This window comes from Mixophyes fleayi, chromosome 4 (genome assembly GCF_038048845.1).
Source record: "Mixophyes fleayi isolate aMixFle1 chromosome 4, aMixFle1.hap1, whole genome shotgun sequence".
In the NCBI taxonomy this organism is placed as follows: Eukaryota; Metazoa; Chordata; class Amphibia; order Anura; family Limnodynastidae; genus Mixophyes; species Mixophyes fleayi.
Window position 1 is genome coordinate 896,137 of NC_134405.1, and position 13,224 is coordinate 909,360.

At 45.4% G+C, this 13,224-nt stretch overlaps 1 protein-coding gene across 5 annotated transcripts in view; it reads right to left on the reverse strand.

Annotated features, from left to right (window-relative positions):
* The window catches only part of SLC2A4 (solute carrier family 2 member 4), a 48,639-nt gene that overhangs the window by 16,461 nt on the left and 18,954 nt on the right, over positions 1–13,224 (reverse strand). For all 5 annotated transcript variants that reach the window (XM_075206107.1, XM_075206106.1, XM_075206105.1 and 2 more), the window contains 5 exons: positions 9,836–10,005; positions 8,115–8,239; positions 4,723–4,838; positions 1,984–2,146; positions 80–267 (listed from right to left, as the gene is read on the reverse strand). In XM_075206107.1, coding sequence (XP_075062208.1) covers positions 80–267; positions 1,984–2,146; positions 4,723–4,838; positions 8,115–8,239; positions 9,836–10,005 — 762 coding nt within the window. The remainder of the gene's footprint in view (positions 1–79; positions 268–1,983; positions 2,147–4,722; positions 4,839–8,114; positions 8,240–9,835; positions 10,006–13,224) is intronic.

The following is a 13,224-nucleotide window of genomic DNA, read 5'->3' on the forward strand; positions in this document are numbered from 1 at the left end:
GTCACCCTGCTGGAGGAGGAACAGACTCATAGCTTCCCTTCTATCATATGGCACCCTGCAGGGGGAGGGGTGGACTCACCGCATTAATGCCAGACAGTTGTTGAGAGAGCTGTAGAATTATGGCCACAATGATGGGTTGTCTATATGTCCGTGATCTGAAGATTTGCAAAATAGTAACTTTCTGTTCCGTGTCCATTTGTCTCTTCTCCTCTTTCATTTCCGAAATATCTTCGGAGACATCCAGGAGGCCAGTAAGACGCCGCAAACCTGAAAGACAGGTGACAAGAGAGTGTGAGACAGAGTAATACACGCACGGAGCCTCACTCACTAACCACACACTACTCACACTCAGTGATCTCTCACTATCACACACACTACTCACACTCTGATCTCTCACTGTCACACACTACTCACACTCAGTGATCGCTCAGTCACACACATTACTCACACTCAGTGATCTCTCACTGTCACACACATTACTCACACTCAGTGATCTCTCAGTGTCACACACACAACTCACACTCTGATCTCTCACTATCACACACATTACTCACACTCAGTGATCTCTCAGTGTCACACACACTACTCACACTCTGATCTCTCACTATCACACACATTACTCACACTCAGTGATCTCTCACTATCACACACACTATTCACACTCAGTGATCTCTCACTATCACACACACTACTCACACTCAGTGATCTGTCACTATCACACACACTACTCACACTCAGTGATCTCTCACTATCACACACTACTCACACTCTGATCTCTCACTATCACACACATTACTCACACTCAGTGATCTCTCACTATCACACACACTACTCACACTCAGTGATCTCTCACTATCACACACACTACTCACACTCAGTGATCGCTCACTGTCACACACATTACTCACACTCAGTGATCTCTCAGTGTCACACACTACTCACACTCAGTGATCTCTCAGTGTCACACACTACTCACACTCAGTGATCCCTCACTATCACACACATTACTCACACTCAGTGATCTCTCAGTGTCACACACACTACTCACACTCAGTGATCTCTCAATGTCACACACTACTCACACTCAGTGATCCCTCACTATCACACACATTACTCACACTCAGTGATCTCTCAGTGTCACACACACAACTCAAACTCAGTGATCTTTCACTCACACACACACTACTCACACTCAGTGATCTCTCACTATCACACACACTACTCACACTCACTACTCACACTCGGTGATCTCTCACTGTTACACACATTAATCACACTCGGTGATCTTTCACTATCACACACTACTCACAATCAGTGATCTCTCACTATCACACACTACTCACACTCAGTGATCTCTCACTATCACACACACTACTCACACTAAGTGATCTCTCACTATCACACACACTGCTCACACTCACTACTCACACTCAGTGATCTCTCACTATCACACACTATTTACACTCAGTGATATTTCACCATCACACACACTACTCACACTCACTGCTCACACTCAGTGATCTCTCACTATCACACACTATTCACACTCAGTGATATTTCACCATCACACACACTACTCACACTCACTGCTCACACTCAGTGATCTCTCACTATCACACACACACTATTCACACTCAGTGATATTTCACTATCACACACACTACTCACACTCAGTGATCTTTCACTGTCACACACACTGCTCACACTCAGTGATCTCTCACTATCACACACACTACTCACACTCAGTGATCTTTCACTGTCACACACACTGCTCACACTCAGTGATCTCTCACTATCACACACACTACTCACACTCAGTGATCTTTCACTGTCACACACACTACAAATACGCGCTGTTATAATAACAAGAATTCTTGTCTGTTGTGGCCAATCATGTACCACATTTTCAGTATCTGGGTTTCCTCATAGATGTGAGAACTGCATAGGAAGAAGGAGCGAAGATTTAGAAGAGAGGAAACTTACTGGTACGAGCCTGACCCTCCTGCTCACACACAATGTACAGAAAACGAGGACTCTCTGGACAGAAGGGGAGCAAAATGGACTGAAGAGCAGCTGGGCCCAGTGTCAACCAGAACAGAGCCGGCCACCGACTACTGGTGCCCAAGAACAAGTCCAGACCCAGCACCTGAGGAGAAGGAACAATAATGAGATAGCGTTAAAGAGGACATTGGTGAGACAACATAGGACTGGAAGGAGCGAAAGATAGAGAATTAGGAGAGAGAAGATGGGACAGGAGAGATAATAGGGAATTAGCAGAGAGAAGATGGGACAGGAGAGATAATAGGGATTCGGGAGAGTGAAGATGGGACAGGAGATATAATAGGGAATTAGGAGAGAGAAGATGGGACAGGAGAGATAATAGGGATTCGGGAGAGAGAAGATGGGACAGGAGAGATAATAGGGAATTAGGAGAGAGAAGATGGGACAGGAGAGATAATAGGGATTCGGGAGAGAGAAGATGGGACAGGAGAGATAATAGGGAATTAGGAGAGAGAAGATGGGACAGGAGAGATAATAGGGAATTAGGAGAGAGAAGATGGGACAGGAGAGATAATAGGGAAGTAGGAGAGAGAAGATGGGACAGGAGATATAATAGGGAATCAGGAGAGAGAAGATGGGACAGGAGAGATAATAGGGAATTAGGAGAGAGAAGATGGGACAGGAGAGATAATAGGGAATTAGGAGAGAGAAGATGGGACAGGAGAGATAATAGGGATTCGGGAGAGAGAAAATGGGACAGGAGAGATAATAGGGAATCAGGAGAGAGAAGATGGGACAGGAGAGATAATAGGGAATTAGGAGAGAGAAGATGGGACAGGAGAGATAATAGGGATTCGGGAGAGAGAAAATGGGACAGGAGAGATAATAGGGAATCAGGAGAGAGAAGATGGGACAGGAGAGATAATAGGGAATTAGGAGAGAAGATGGGACAGGAGAGATAATAGGGAAGTAGGAGAGAGAAGATGGGACAGGAGAGATAATAGGGAAGTAGGAGAGAGAAGATGGGACAGGAGATATAATAGGGAATCAGGAGAGAGAAGATGGGACAGGAGAGATAATAGGGAATTAGGAGAGAGAAGATGGGACAGGAGAGATAATAGGGAATTAGGAGAGAGAAGAGGGGACAGGAGAGATAATAGAGAATTAGGAGAGAGACGATGGGACAGGAGATATAATAGAGAATTGGGAGAGAGAAGAGGGGACAGGAGAGATAATAGGGAATCGGGAGAGTGAAGATGGGGCAGGAGAGATAATAGAGAATTAGGAGAGAGAAGATGAGACAGGAGAGATTAGGAGAGAGAAGATGAGACAGGAGAGATAATTTGGAATCGGGAGATAGAAAATGGAACAGGAGAGATAATAGAGAATTGGGAGAGAGAAGAGGGGACAGGAGAGATAATAGGGAATTAGGAGACATAAGATGGGACAGGAGAGATAATAGAGAATTGGGAGAGAGAAGAGGGGACAGGAGAGATAATAGAGAATTGGGAGAGAGAAGAGGGGACATGAGAGATAATAGGGAATTAGGAGACATAAGATGGGACAGGAGAGATAATAGAGAATTGGGAGAGAGGAGATGGGACAGGAGAGATAATAGAGAATTAGGAGAGAGAAGAGGGGACAGGAGAGATAATAGAGAATTGGGAGAGAGAAGAGGGGACAGGAGAGATAATAAGGAATCGGGAGATAGAAAATGGAACAGGAGAGATAATAGAGAATTGGGAGAGAGAAGAGGGGACAGGAGAGATAATAGGGAATTAGGAGACATAAGATGGGACAGGAGAGATAATAGAGAATTGGGAGAGAGAAGAGGGGACAGGAGAGATAATAGAGAATTGGGAGAGAGAAGAGGGGACAGGAGAGATAATAGGGAATTAGGAGACATAAGATGGGACAGGAGAGATAATAGAGAATTGGGAGAGAGAAGATGGGACAGGAGAGATAATAGAGAATTAGGAGAGAGAAGAGGGGACAGGAGAGATAATAGAGAATTGGGAGAGAGAAGAGGGGACAGGAGAGATAATAGGGAATCGGGAGAGTGAAGATGGGGCAGGAGAGATAATAGGGAATTAGGAGAGAGAAGATGGGACAGGAGAGATAATAGGGAATTAGGAGAGAGAAGATGGGACAGGAGAGATTAGGAGAGAGAAGATGAGACAGGAGAGATAATAAGGAATCGGGAGAGAGAAGAGGGGACAGGAGAGATAATAAAGAATTAGGAGAGAGAAGATGAGACAGGAGAGATAATTTGGAATCGGGAGATAGAAAATGGAACAGGAGAGATAATAGAGAATTGGGAGAGAGAAGAGGGGACAGGAGAGATAATAGGGAATTAGGAGAGAGAAGATGGGACAGGAGAGATAATAAGGAATCGGGAGAGAGAAGAAGGGACAGGAGAGATAATAAGGAATTAGGAGATAGAAAATGGAACAGGAGAGATAATAGAGAATTGGGAGAGAGAAGAGGGGACAGGAGAGATAATAGAGAATCGGGAGAGAGAAGATGGGACAGGAGAGATAAAAAGGAATTAAGAGAGAGAAGATGTAAGAGGAGAGATATTTGGGAAACAGGAGAGATAATAGGGAGTCCGGGAAGAGTGAAGATGGAACATGAGATATATTAGCGAATATGGGTGGATTTGTAGATATAGAGGACATACATAGCCATACACAGAAGACCTTTTACTATCTAGCTAATTACCTGAGCTATGAGAATACCGATTACCAGAGATAACTGATGAAGGGTTCCTAGGGCGCCTCGGAGGTGAGTTGGGGAGATCTCTCCGACATACATAGGTACCAACCCAGAAGCCAGACCTGCGGTAATACAGGGAGAATATGATTATGGATCTAGAGCAGCCTATAAATCACACAGGCGCAGCTCCATGAGGAATGTTCTGCAGCCAGAGTCCAGAGCGATATGTTCTATCAGATGGTATATTGAGGTTCAGTTCTACCAATACAGTCTCAGAGTTTTGCTTTTGGCTTCTGCTTAGCTCCTATTCCATAAAACAGTCTCACATCTCAGAGTTAGTCTAAGCCATGGCAATTTGTCTCATTTTCATACAGGTAAAAACGTGAAAGAATAAGGACAGGTGGCATAGGTCAGACGTTATCTGTTTGTACTCTCTTATACACCTAATAATATACTGCCTATAAACAAGTGGACGTCTACACTGTCAAATTTGCCCCTGAAATGAGATAATAACCCCTTTGTGAGCTCATTCTAATAGTTCCCTCTATATAAATAACAATGTATTAATGAAAATCCCTGTTCCCTACTTTCCTATTAGATTGTAAGCTCTTAGTTTCCTTACTCCATGTATCTCTTGCAGTTTTCCTGAGTTGTACCCTATGCACACACCCTCCCCCCTCTGCATTGCAATATATGTCTAATGGGACATTCATTTTAAAAATACTTTTTGCCTAATTGTATCTAGCACATGGAGATGGTGATAATAATACTTTATGTGATCCCGTTGGGCAGGCTGAGAGGAAAATCAGAAAAGAAAGAGATGACAAGCGCCACCTGGAGGAGATTCTGAGTCTGAGCAACCAGAAGAAGGTGGAAGCCCCAAATTCCAAGTCTTACAATGTTATGCCTGGAGTCCGGTGCAATAGGAACCGAAGCAGAAGGAAACAATTATATATATAATATTTCATCTTTCTTCCATGGTAACACAATGCGAGAATCAAACATTCTCGTTTATAACGTCTATTGTGTGGACATTGCACAAAATTACCTCCATTCAGAGTTAGCAGCAATCCAAATCTTCTCCCGGGGAGCAAAATAAAATGTGCAGACAGATTTAGAGTTGGGAGAGGGTGTGTTCTAGCTCAACTCTAAATCACTGACTCAGCTACATGCACAAAAATAAATAAATGCATTTGTACCTCTTGTGACTTGTACTCTCTGGTGAAAATGTGTTTCTTTTTTATAATTGGCTTTACTCCTAACATAAATGAGGCCCTATATCCATTTCCTTTATATCGTGTGTGTGAGTGATGCTCTGTAGGACTCAGTGAGTGATACTCTGCAGGACTCTGGATGGATAAGGACTCAGTGAGTGATAGTCTGCAGACTCTGGATGGATAAGGACTCAGTAAGTGATACTCTGCAGGATTCTGGATGGATAAGGACTCAGTGAGTGATACTCTGCAAACTCTGGATGGATAAGGACTCAGAGAGTGATAGTCTGCAGGACTCTGGATGGATAAGGACTCAGTGAGTGATAGTCTGCAGGACTCTGGATGGATACTCAGTGAGTGATACTCTGCAGGATTCTGAATGGATAAGGACTCAGTGAGTGATACTCTGCAGGATTCTGGATGGATAAGGACTCAGTGAGTGATAGTCTGCCGACTCTGGATGGATAAGGACTCAGTAAGTGATACTCTGCAGGATTCTGGATGGATAAGGACTCAGTGAGTGATACTCTGCAAACTCTGGATGGATAAGGACTCAGAGAGTGATAGTCTGCAGGACTCTGGATGGATAAGGACTCAGTGAGTGATAGTCTGCAGGACTCTGGATGGATAAGGACTCAGTGAGTGATAGTCTGCAGGACTCTGGATGGATACTCAGTGAGTGATACTCTGCAGGATTTTGAATGGATAAGGACTCAGTGAGTGATACTCTGCAGGATTCTGGATGGATAAGGACTCAGTGAGTGATACTCTGCAGGACTCTGGATGGATAAGGACTCAGTAAGTGATACTCTGCAGGATTCTGGATGGATAAGGACTCAGTGAGTGATACTCTGCAGACTCTGGATGGATAAGGACTCAGTGAGTGATACTCTGCAGGACTCTGGATGGATAAGGACTCAGTGAGTAATACTCTGCAGGACTCTGGATGGATAAGGACTCAGTGAGTGATACTCTGCAGGACTCTGGATGGATAAGGACTCAGTGAGTGATACTCTGCAGGACTCTGGATGAATAAGGACTCAGTGAGTGATACTCTGCAGGACTCTGGATGGATAAGGACTCAGCGAGTGATAGTCTGCAGGACTCTGGATGAATAAGGACTCAGTGAGTGATACTCTGCAGGACTCTGGATGGATAAGGACTCAGTGAGTGATACTCTGCAGACTCTGGATGGATAAGGACTCAGTGAGTGATACTCTGCAGGACTCTGGATGGATAAGGACTCAGCGAGTGATAGTCTGCAGGACTCTGGATGAATAAGGACTCAGTGAGTGATACTCTGCAGGACTCTGGATGGATAAGGACTCAGTGAGTGATACTCTGCAGGACTCTGGATGAATAAGGACTCAGTGAGTGATACTCTGCAGGACTCTGGATGGATAAGGACTCAGCGAGTGATAGTCTGCAGGACTCTGGATGAATAAGGACTCAGTGAGTGATACTCTGCAGGACTCTGGATGGATAAGGACTCAGTGAGTAATACTCTGCAGACTCTGGATGGATAAGGACTCAGTGAGTGATACTCTGCAGGACTCTGGATGGATAAGGACTCAGTGAGTGATACTCTGCAGGACTCTGGATGAATAAGGACTCAGTGAGTGATACTCTGCAGGACTCTGGATGGATAAGGACTCAGCGAGTGATAGTCTGCAGGACTCTGGATGAATAAGGACTCAGTGAGTGATACTCTGCAGGACTCTGGATGAATAAGGACTCAGTGAGTAATACTTTGCAGACTCTGGATGGATAAGGACTCGGGGATACTCTGCAGGACTCTGGATGAATAAGGACTCAGTGAGTGATACTCTGCAGACTCTGGATGGATTAGGACTCAGTGAGTGATACTCTGCAGGACTCTGGATGAATAAGGACTGAGTGAGTGATACTCTGCAGGACTCTGGATGAATAAGGACTCAGTGAGTGATACTCTGCAGACTCTGGATGGATTAGGACTCAGCGAGTGATAGTCTGCAGACTCTGGATGGATAAGGACTCAGCGAGTGATAGTCTGCAGGACTCTGGATGGATAAGGACTCAGGGATACTCTGCATGTTGAACAATGACAAAGTTGTGATGGGGCTGAATGAAATAAATACTATTCTGCAGATGTTTGGCAGAATGGGAATAAAGGAGTGATAATCTGCTGTCGTGAACACTTCATACCTGAATAGGCTCCAATGATGAATCTCCCGACGATCATCATCTCATATGATTGGCTGATTTGGGACAGTCCCATCAGACTTCCACCAATGAATGCAAAAATATTATTGACAATCATTGCTCGCTTCCTGCTCCGTGTGACACATGACCAGATGGAAGACATACAAATATGTACAAGGAGAGAGAGGAAAATATCATTAGGAGAAACATTCTGAGACTTCTGTACATGACCAACATGCGACTGCCTTCACTGCTCACTCACTGTCATTAATATATAGATAGATATCAATATTTAGAACTAATAGTCAGTATGTACCCACACTCCCCATGGCAAGACTATACCACTGCTCCTCAGATCTCCGATGTTCAACTACTGAAGCTTTATGTCAGGGTTAGTTCTACTTTATTTATTGGATACTTTAAAAACACCACAAATGGTCCCATCTTGATACTCAACCAGAGAGTCACACATGGTCCCATCCTGATACTCAACCAGAGAGTCACACATGGTCCCATCCTGATACTCAACCAGAGAGTCACACATGGTCCCATCCTGATACTCAACCAGAGAGTCACACATGGTCCCATCCTGACACTTAACCAGAGAGTCACACAAAAGCCCATCATGAATCTCAGCCAGAGAGTCACACATGGTCCCATCCTGATACTCATCCAGAGAGTCACACAGAGGCCCATCATGAATCTCAGCCAATAGTCATATATGGTCCCATCCTGACACTCATCCAGAGAGTCACACAAAGGCTCATCATGAATCTCATCCAGAGAGTCACACATGTTCCCATACTGACACTCAACCAGAGAGTCACATATAGTCCCATCCTGACACTTAACCAGAGAGTCACACAAAAGCCCATCATGAATCTCATCCAGAGAGTCACACATGTTCCCATCCTGACACTCAACCAGAGAGTCACATATAGTCCCATCCTGACACTCAAACAGAGAGTCACACATAGTCCCATCTTGACACTCAAACAGAGAGTCACACAAAGGCTCATCATGAATCTCAGCCAGAGAGTCATACATGGTTCCATACTGACACTCAACCAGAGGGTTGCTTAGGCGCCCATCCTGATGCTCAGCAAATAGTCACACAGGGGCCCATCTTGACGATCAACCAGAGTGTCAAGCAAAAGTATAATCATTCAATTTGGCCACTTTCACAGATTGCCAAATTGGACAAGATCTGGGTGTTCGGGTCTTGACCAAATGGCTGGATGACTTTTGGCTTCTCTTAAGAGTATTAATGCTGTTGGGTGATGACTACACATAGGCCAACATTGTCCGCTGGTGGTGATTAAGGGAGGGCAGATGGGGCTCCAGGCCCATTAAGTGGATTGTGGTGGAGGACAGTGACGGCACGGACCAATAACTTTATATTAGTTCATGTGGTTACAGCACGTAGGCTTCATGCGCAGCCCTGCTTTCCTGAAGCTGTGCATGGAGCCTGGGGGCATCAGCATGGTCATGCTTCCAAGGTTTTCTATGCAGCACTGGCTTTTGCCAAGGCTGCACATGAAGGCTAGCGTCGGAGTGGGGCATAAGAAGCAGCTTCACAGGGGCCAGGCATCCTCTCAACAGTCCTGACACTGCCAATCTGGCCTGTGAATCCATGTGCTGCCTCTTCAATGGATCTTTGCAGAGTATCTGCAAGCCTATACTTTATTACTCAATACCATAGCTTACCCAGAAGTTCCACTCACCGCCCAAGCCACTGAGATACGACTCCTACACAGAGTGAAGACATCATCCCACCAATAGAGAAAATGGCAACTGAAAGAGACCAAAGAGTCCGTAGTAGTCCAGCATCAATTGACTGTGAATCAGGAGCATTTCGACTAATGTAGGATTCATTATAACTTTGTTCGATGATCTAAGAAGGAGAAGACATGTCAGTAGGACCCCATTAGAGATGACAAAGATCCAGCGCTTTCATAAATTGTTAATATATAGAGTGAATGTAATTCACACAAGTCTAGGAATGCCACAATCTGCTGATTTATGCTGCGATGTAGACACATCCCAGCACATATATTCTTATAAACAAGACTACACTTCATCCTTTTGTTACACATGAGGAATGAGCTCCTCAATACCTCAGCTTAGTCCATAGTTTGTGAACAGACTGATGGACGTCGCCTACGCTCATCCACCCTTTCCCTCCCCCGTTCTGCTTCTCAAGTCGTAGGCAGTTGCAAGTGTCATTTACGTTCAGACCTGCATTGCATGCAATTGTGTTCGTTGACCTAAGGTCCGTTTCTGGGCCTGTGCAGAGTTACTTCACACAAGACACAGCACGAAAACAGACTTATGTCCGAACATGAATCAGGCTCTGAGAATCCCCAACATGTAGTGGTAATCTTTCTGGATTCCCCTCACAGCACCATCTGCTCCTCCATCCCCTTATCCTCTGTTCCTCTCACCTATCCCCATGCACCCTCTTCTTCCCATCCTTCTCACATGTCCTCCTGCACCATCTGCTCCTCCATCCCTCTCACCTATCCCCTGCACTATCTTCTCCCCTGTCCCTCTCACCTATCCCCCACACCATCTTCTCCCTCATCCCTCTCACCTACCCCCCCTGCACCATCTTCTCCCCTGTCCCTCTCACCTATCCCCCACACCATCTTCTCCCTCATCCCTCTCACCTATCCCCCACACCATCTTCTCCCTCATCCCTCTCACCTATCCCCTGCACCATCTTCTCCCCTGTCCTTCTCACCTATTCTCCCCACTGCACCATATACTCTCCTGTCCCTCTCAGCTATCCACCCGCACCATCTTCTACCCCGTGCCTCTCACTTACTGCCCCCACTGCACCATTTTCTTTCCTGTCTCTCTCATTTTTACCTCCCGCACCATTTTCGCCCCCATCCCTCTCATCTATATCCCCGCACCAATGATTCTCCTGTCCATTTCACTTAGCGTCAAAGATAGGTCAGAGCCAAGCAAGTTATCAAGGAATTGGGAGACAGGTCCTGGGGATGATAAATGATGGCAATGCAGAACTGGATGGGCAGAAGATGGAGTGAACCTCAAAGGAGGAATTCATAGGGGGCGTGACAGAAGGAGGAATAGGAAGGGTGGTAGGAGCAAAGGATACCAATATGTTGTGAAGTGATGGGGATAATTTAATGAGGGGATGGAGGAAGAGGAAGGGGCTGTGCTGGAGGACATGAGGGGGCAGATGAGTAATCAGGGAGTTGAAATCAGAAGAGCAGAGAGATGGGTGAAACAGTGCAGAGAGGAGGCGGGATTGGGTGTCATAGATAAAGGGCGGGGAAAGAGGTGAGGTGGGAAGAAGGATCTAACATTTCAGAGCGCACAGGAGAATGGGAGGTTGGAGATAGCAGGTATGGAGAAGAGATTGGAGGGGTTGGAGGCACAGCGAGAGTGTGTGATTTTGTAGCAGAGTGGATGGGTATAGTGGTGGAGGAAGATGGATTATAGTAGGTATAGGTTGGAACCTGGGGTTGGGGCTTATGGAGAAGAGGTAGAAGCACTATGGCAGTGGGGCAGAGGCAAAGGATGTAGATGCTCTAGCAATAGAAGGAGGTGGGGAGGAGAGGCAGATGGGTGATAATAATACAGTGATAGAAGAAGTAATGATGCTAAACAATGATAATAAAACTATGTCAGGACACACAATAGGCTGATGTATGACAATGACAAATTAGACAGTGGAAGTAAGTGATGTGAGACAATGGCAGTATAACTATAAGAGTAGACGCAGGAGTGCAGTATAGAGGTGGCAGTGATGTGAGACAATGACAGTATAACTATAAGAGTAGACGCAGGAGTGCAGTATAGAGGTGGCAGTGATGTGAGACAATGGCAGTATAACTATAGGAGTAGATACAGACGCAGGAGTGCAGTATAGAGGTGGCAGTGATGTGAGACAATGGCAGTATAACTATAAGAGTAGACGCAGGAGGGCAGTATAGAGGTGGCAGTGATGTGAGACAATGGCAGTATAACTATAAGAGTAGACGCAGGAGGGCAGTATAGAGGTGGCAGTGATGTGAGACAATGGCAGTATAACTATAAGAGTAGACGCAGGAGGGCAGTATAGAGGTGGCAGTGATGTGAGACAATGGCAGTATAACTATAAGAGTAGATACGGACGCAGGAGTGCAGTATAGAGGTGGCAGTGATGTGAGACAATGGCAGTATAACTATAAGAGTAGATACGGACGCAGGAGTGCAGTATAGAGGTGGCAGTGATGTGAGACAATGGCAGTATAACTATAAGAGTAGATACAGACGCAGGAGTGCAGTATAGAGGTGGCAGTGATGTGAGACAATGGCAGTATAACTATAAGAGTAGACGCAGGAGGGCAGTATAGAGGTGGCAGTGATGTGAGACAATGGCAGTATAACTATAAGAGTAGACGCAGGAGGTCAGTATAGAGGTGGCAGTGATGTGAGACAATGACAGTATAACTATAAGAGTAGACGCAGGAGTGCAGTATAGAGGTGGCAGTGATGTGAGACAATGGCAGTATAACTATAAGAGTAGACGCAGGAGGGCAGTATAGAGGTGGCAGTGATGTGAGACAATGGCAGTATAACTATAAGAGTAGACGCAGGAGGGCAGTATAGAGGTGGCAGTGATGTGAGACAATGGCAGTATAACTATAAGAGTAGATACGGACGCAGGAGTGCAGTATAGAGGTGGCAGTGATGTGAGACAATGGCAGTATAACTATAAGAGTAGATACGGACGCAGGAGTGCAGTATAGAGGTGGCAGTGATGTGAGACAATGGCAGTATAACTATAAGAGTAGATACAGACGCAGGAGTGCAGTATAGAGGTGGCAGTGATGTGAGACAATGGCAGTATAACTATAAGAGTAGACGCAGGAGTGCAGTATAGAGGTGGCAGTGATGGGAGACAATGGCAGTATAACTATAAGAGTAGACGCAGGAGGGCAGTATAGAGGTGGCAGTGATGTGAGACAATGGCAGTATAACTATAAGAGTAGATACGGACGCAGGAGTGCAGTATAGAGGTGGCAGTGATGTGAGACAATGGCAGTATAACTATAAGAGTAGATACGGACGCAGGAGTGCAGTATAGAGGTGGCAGTGA